Source organism: Gymnoscopelus microlampas (assembly GCF_963454915.1).
Source record: "Gymnoscopelus microlampas genome assembly, chromosome: 24".
In the NCBI taxonomy this organism is placed as follows: domain Eukaryota; kingdom Metazoa; phylum Chordata; class Actinopteri; order Myctophiformes; family Myctophidae; genus Gymnoscopelus; species Gymnoscopelus microlampas.
The window spans coordinates 15634504-15640268 of record NC_139961.1 but is presented as its reverse complement, the minus strand read 5'-3'; the positions used below and the strand labels follow the sequence as shown (position 1 = coordinate 15640268).

Here is a 5765-nt window from a genome sequence, read left to right as displayed (position 1 = left end):
CGCCGCCAGTCATCAAATTATTGGCTTAGGAATGCATTAAAAACTAAAAAATCCCCATGAATTCAAGTCTCCTTGGTGTGAGTAATCGATAGAAAAAAAGTATTTTTGGGGTGAACTATCCCTTTAAGCTTAATAAAAACAAAACAAATGGATTTTGTCAGTATTCATTTTTACTTTATATTTTATGAGTTACTAGAGGTTCAGGTAGATCTAGAGTTCACACCGCCGATCCGACTGATATGCCCAAATATGGAGATCTCTATATCTGTCAGTCTTTGTCCCTTTTATGCCTATATATGGAGGTCCTTGATGTCATCAGTATATGACTATGCTGATATGCCCATATATGGACATTTCTGTCTGTGTCAGTCTTTGTCCCCTTTTATGCCCATATATGGAGATCTCTGTATCTGTCGGTCCTTGTCCCTTTTATGCCCATATATGGAGATCCCTGTATCTGTCGTTCCTTGTCCCTTTTATGCCCATATATGGAGATCCTTGATATCATCACTACATATCCATATATGGGCATGCTCCCTTTTGTGCCCATATATGGAGCTGAGTGATTTGTTTGTGCCTGATGCCATGATGACTCATTGAGGTTAGACAGCATACTCCATATATGGGGATTTATCTACATTTTTGGACAACCGCTGATCCAGATCATCTAGATGTGGAACGGCAGAGATACATGGGGACACACAGACAGACTCACTCACACACACGTAGAGATCTGTGTAATCTATAGGATTCAATGACAAATCCCGACGACCCCCTCGTCACCATGACTCAAAAAAAAAAATATGACATAAAGCCATATAGTTTCCACTGCAGCTACACCCAAATATAGGTCATCATACTCAAACAAATCATTTAAGTGTCAGTCGGCAGAACTATTATTATTATGATTTTGCTGTGTTTTGATTATGATTTACTTTGCTGTGATATCATTTATTTTGGTTTGTTGTGATTTCGATTATACTTACTTTGCTGTGATTTTGTTTATTACTTTTTGCTGCATGTTGAGTTATTTGAGTTGATTTATTTGTGTTGTGTGTATTAATGATTTTGTTCTGCCACTGACTGAACTGAGCCTGTCAATCACTGGAATTAGCGAAACGCCTACAGCTGGGCACAGACGCGCAGACACGGTCCGCCAACCAGAGCACGCGCTGGAAACCCACGGAGCCAGTTGGCACACAGGGGGTGTGTACAACAGAGAACGGGGAAATGTTTGAAAGGGAAAGGGAAAAGAGACAGAGAGGAGAGACACACGAGAGAGAGACACAGGAGCGACAACACCGTGGAGGGAGAGGAACAGTTACGGACAGTGGAGAGTGGGGAGAGCGACGGCCAGCACAACATAAAAGCAGAGAGACGAGCAGACGGCGTGGATCACCTCAGAGACGGAGAGAGAATACTGAACAGTGCGACACGCAACTACCGCAGCGGCAGAGCAATAGCTCTGCCTCGTCGGTGAGTACCTGAATCGGCCCGCACTGTCGAAGATTAACCACATTTGGCTACGCCATTACCTGAGAAACTGAGTTGTGTAAACTGTTGAAATTCGAGTGATCTGCCGCTACGCTCTCTGTCCCTCTAGGAGCTGTGGACGGCGCCGCGTCAGAAGATCCCCACACTTCCCCTAACAGAACTGTCCCCACTCCAATCCATTCCCAGTCACGGTCACTTTAATTTACAATTTTAGCTTAGTGTGTTTTCATTTAAGTTTAGTGGTCTCATAGTTTTATTTGTGGTATCTGAATATTTTAAAGTGTTTAATTAAAGTTGTATGTTTTATTCTTTAGAATATTGTAAAGGGCTTTTTATAATAAAAAAGGTATTCACCTTTTTAAACCAGTTAACCTTACCTGCTTCAAATATTTCTTTGCCAAAGCTTTTTAAATTATTGGTCGAACCTGTGTTGCCTATGTCACTTGTTAAGTGACTGATATTTCAGAGGACCAAATACCTCTTCTAAAAAAGGTGGCGTAGTCGGTATTATTCTTTTAAGGTTCAGACACAGCACATTTTGCACTTTATAACTTAGCAGGCCTGTGTCTGGCCGGGTGGCCACATTTGGCGTATGTCGGCAGGACCAATATAAAGTGAAGGCAAAGAAATTTGAAGCAAGGTGTTTTTGTTTAAAATTAAGTTGTTTTTCATTTCAATTTAAACATGATGATGCCAATTTTTCCCGGTGCCCCGTGGCTGCCGAAGTTTAATGGAACAGCAAATGATATTAAATACATAGAGTGGAAAGAACAAATTAGAGGGATATTGGGAGCACAAGCATTAGAGGAAGCTACAGGTGTGGCTATCATTATTGGGGCCTTAGCTGGAGAAGCTAAACGACAGGTTAATGTACTAGAAGCTGCGGAAAAGAATACTGTGGCAAAAGTCTTCACATATTTAGACTCCCTTTATCATGAGACGACCCCCCATGCAGTATTACGCTCACAGTTTTTTAGTTGTGTTCAACGCCCCAGTGAGTCCATGCCATCTTTCTTGCTAAGGTTGCGTGAACTTCATAGTAGGCTGCGGCAACATGACCCTGACGGCCCTCCCTCCGCAGCTAACCTGCGGGATCAATTGCTACTGGGCCTACGAGAGAGCCCTCTGTCTCAGGCTATCAAGGTCTATGCACGCCGCAACCCCGACAAGGATTTCACTGCATTACGCCAGGAGGCGCTGTTGCTAGAAGGAGAGTATGGACGGCCACAAGCTGAGGTAACTTGCTCTGCAGTTGACAATTCATATGTCCGCCCTCGTGTTCCCACTCCACAGGAAGCCGACTGGAAAGAGGCCATGAAACGGGAGATAATGGAGGATGTAAAATCCCAGATGAAGGGACTCGCCCAGGACTTGATGAAGGAGATCCGACCGCTCCTCCAATCTACAACGCCACCGCCCCTCCACTCACCCAGAGACAGGCCACCTCCTGTACAGACCAGAAGAGACTCCCCACAGCCCTCTTACGCCAACGACTGGGACGAACAGGGTAGGCCCATTTGTCGCCATTGTGGAAGAGCAGGCCATATTGCTAGGAATTGTAGGAGCAGGCCACAGTTAAACTAGAGTTCCCTGCTGCTGAGGCCCGAGGGGCAGGGGTTGATAACCGGTTGGGAGAGTTGAGGGCCACTGAAGCATTTGTTGGACGATGTCCAAACCTAGAAGTAACTATTGAAGGGGTAAAACTCCAAGGCATTTTAGATTCCGGCTCACAAGTCACTTTAATGAGCCAGAGTTTATTTGAGGAACATTTTACACAAGCAAAGCTTGGTAGAGCCCCCTTAATTCTAAAATTGAGAGCCGCCAATAATCTTGCGATCCCTTACACCAGCTATGCTGTATTAGACTTTGAGATAGACGGGATTAAGATATCGGGGCGGGGGGTTCTAATTGTAAAAGATGAGGACACCACTAAACCCCTGCTTATTGGCATGAACGTGGTCGAAGCGTGCTGGGATGCACTCTTTAAGTGGCCCGGAAGGTCTGACCTCTCTCCCCGCCAGCTCAAGAACCCAAAGATCTGGAGAGAAGCCTTTGCAACCTGCCGTCGTGTGGAAGCCACCGTGGAGGAGGATGGATCCCTAGGATATGTGCGGCCGGCTGGCCGTGGCACCATAAAGGTACCCCCCAGGAGTGAAATGCTAGTGTGGGGACGAACTCGAATGGGCCCCAATGGAGAAGACTACTATGCCATGGTAGAAGCACTACAGGAGACCAGCAATGTTGGTGTTGCCAGAACATTGGCGGTAGTAAGACGAGGGAGAGTCCCCATCCGTGTATGTAACCCCCACCCTTACAGTATGTCTATAGGCCGCTTCCAGAGACTAGGGAAATTGTACCGTGTGGATGAAGCTAATGTACATGGTTCCCATGATTTAGATCTGTCCCTGGGTGAAGACTGTGTTGTTGATGTGGGACTGGTGGATGTTACCTGTGACCAGGAGAGCCGAGGCCTACCAAAAGAGGTGATCGAAATGACTAACAAATCTAATCTGTCTGCAGAGCAGAAGGAGGAATTGCATGCCCTGTTCCTTAAATGGGAGCGAGTAGTTGCCAGAGACGAAGAGGACTTTGGACGGACCGACCTGGTGCAACACCGCATCCATACCGGCGACGCAGCACCCATCAAAGAGAGGTACCGCCCCCTTCCTCCTCTCATGTATAAGGAAGTCAAAACTATGCTTGCAGAAATGTTGACAAAAGGAGTGATCAAGGAAAGTTGCAGCCCATGGGCAGCACCTATAGTGCTAGTTAAAAAGAAAGACAACAGTTGGAGATTTTGTGTGGATTATAGAAAATTAAATGCTGTAACCCATAAAGATGCTTTCCCCCTGCCTCGAATCGAGGAGACCCTGACCAACTTGACCCGAGCTGAGTGGTTCTCTACTCTTGACTTGGCCAGCGGTTACTGGCAGGTTGAGATGGACCCCCGAGACAGAGAAAAGACAGCTTTCACCACTCCCCTGGGCCTGTTTGAGTTTGAGCGCATGCCCTTCGGACTCTGCAACGCCCCGGCCACATTTCAGCGCTTGATGCAACAGTGCCTAAGCGGACAGGTGACAGATTCCTTATTAGTATATTTAGATGACATCATAATGTATTCCCCTGACTTTGCTTCCCACTTACAACACCTAGACAAAGTGTTTGAGCGCCTCCAGCAGCACGGGCTGAAGGTGAGGATGGACAAATGCAGGCTCCTCCAAAAAGAAGTTAAATTCTTGGGCCATGTAGTAGATCGTGATGGGGTAAGACCAGACCCAGGCAAAATCTCAGCAGTCTCAAATTGGCCAGTCCCTGGTACTGTAGGTCAGGTTCGAGCATACCTAGGCCTAGCTGGTTATTATAGACGTTTTGTGTCTGGGTTTGCTAAGGTCGCCCGCCCCCTCAATGCGTTACTGACAGGAATTCCAGTCGATCGGGCCACCAAGTCCTGGAAAGTAAAGTGGTCCCCAGAATGTCAGAAAGCCTTTGAAGCATTGAAAACTGCACTGACAACTGCCCCTGTCTTAGCCTATGCTGACTATAACCTTCCCTTCATTGTGTATACAGATGCCAGCAACCTGGGCCTTGGCGCGGTCCTGGCCCAAGTCCAAGAAGGTCAAGAGAGAGTAGTAGCTTATGCAAGCCGGAGCCTGCATCCAACCGAGCGGAACGACGCCAATTATAGTTCATTCAAATTGGAACTTCTAGGTCTAAAGTGGGCGGTAACCGAAAAATGTAAAGATTACCTGACCGGGGCGCACTTCACCATCTATACGGACAACAACCCAGTCGCCCACCTACAAACAGCCCGCCTAGGTGCGGTAGAACAGCGTTGGGTAGCCCAGCTGGCCTCCTTCGATTACGACATAAAGTATCGCTCCGGTAAGAGTAATGTCAATGCAGATGCACTGTCTAGGTGCCCAGCCCCTGCTGAGCCCCCCGAGCCCCCTGGACCAATTGCCAGCGTGGCTGCTGTTGAGCTGACCCCTAGTGGAGGAGAGGAATGGGTCAGCAGTGAATGGGAAGACGCACAGCTGGGTGACCCGGACATTCAAACCATCAGGAGGTATGTGGAGAAGCAAACATGTCCCAGCAACCCAGAACGTTTGGCAATGTCTCGTAGAGCCCAGAGTCTGCTCCAACAGTGGAAAAAGTTGCAAGTCAGAAATAACATCTTGTGTCGAAAAGTAATTGACTCTCATACACTCGAAGAACACTTCCAGGTTGTGTGCCCAAGTTCCAGGTGTCAAGAGGTCTGGAGAGAGTCCCAC

At 47.2% G+C, this 5765-nt stretch overlaps 1 protein-coding gene across 1 annotated transcript; it reads left to right on the top strand.

The window, feature by feature from the left end:
- The first annotated feature begins 2211 nt into the window (after positions 1-2211).
- On the top strand, positions 2212-5078 carry LOC311040464 (uncharacterized protein). Its single transcript, XM_084050770.1, has 2 exons — positions 2212-3001; positions 3516-5078. Exons 1-2 carry the CDS (start codon positions 2497-2499, stop codon positions 3647-3649), a joined length of 639 nt encoding a protein of 212 aa, XP_083906896.1. The 5' UTR covers positions 2212-2496; the 3' UTR covers positions 3650-5078.
- Positions 5079-5765: the final 687 nt, after the last annotated feature.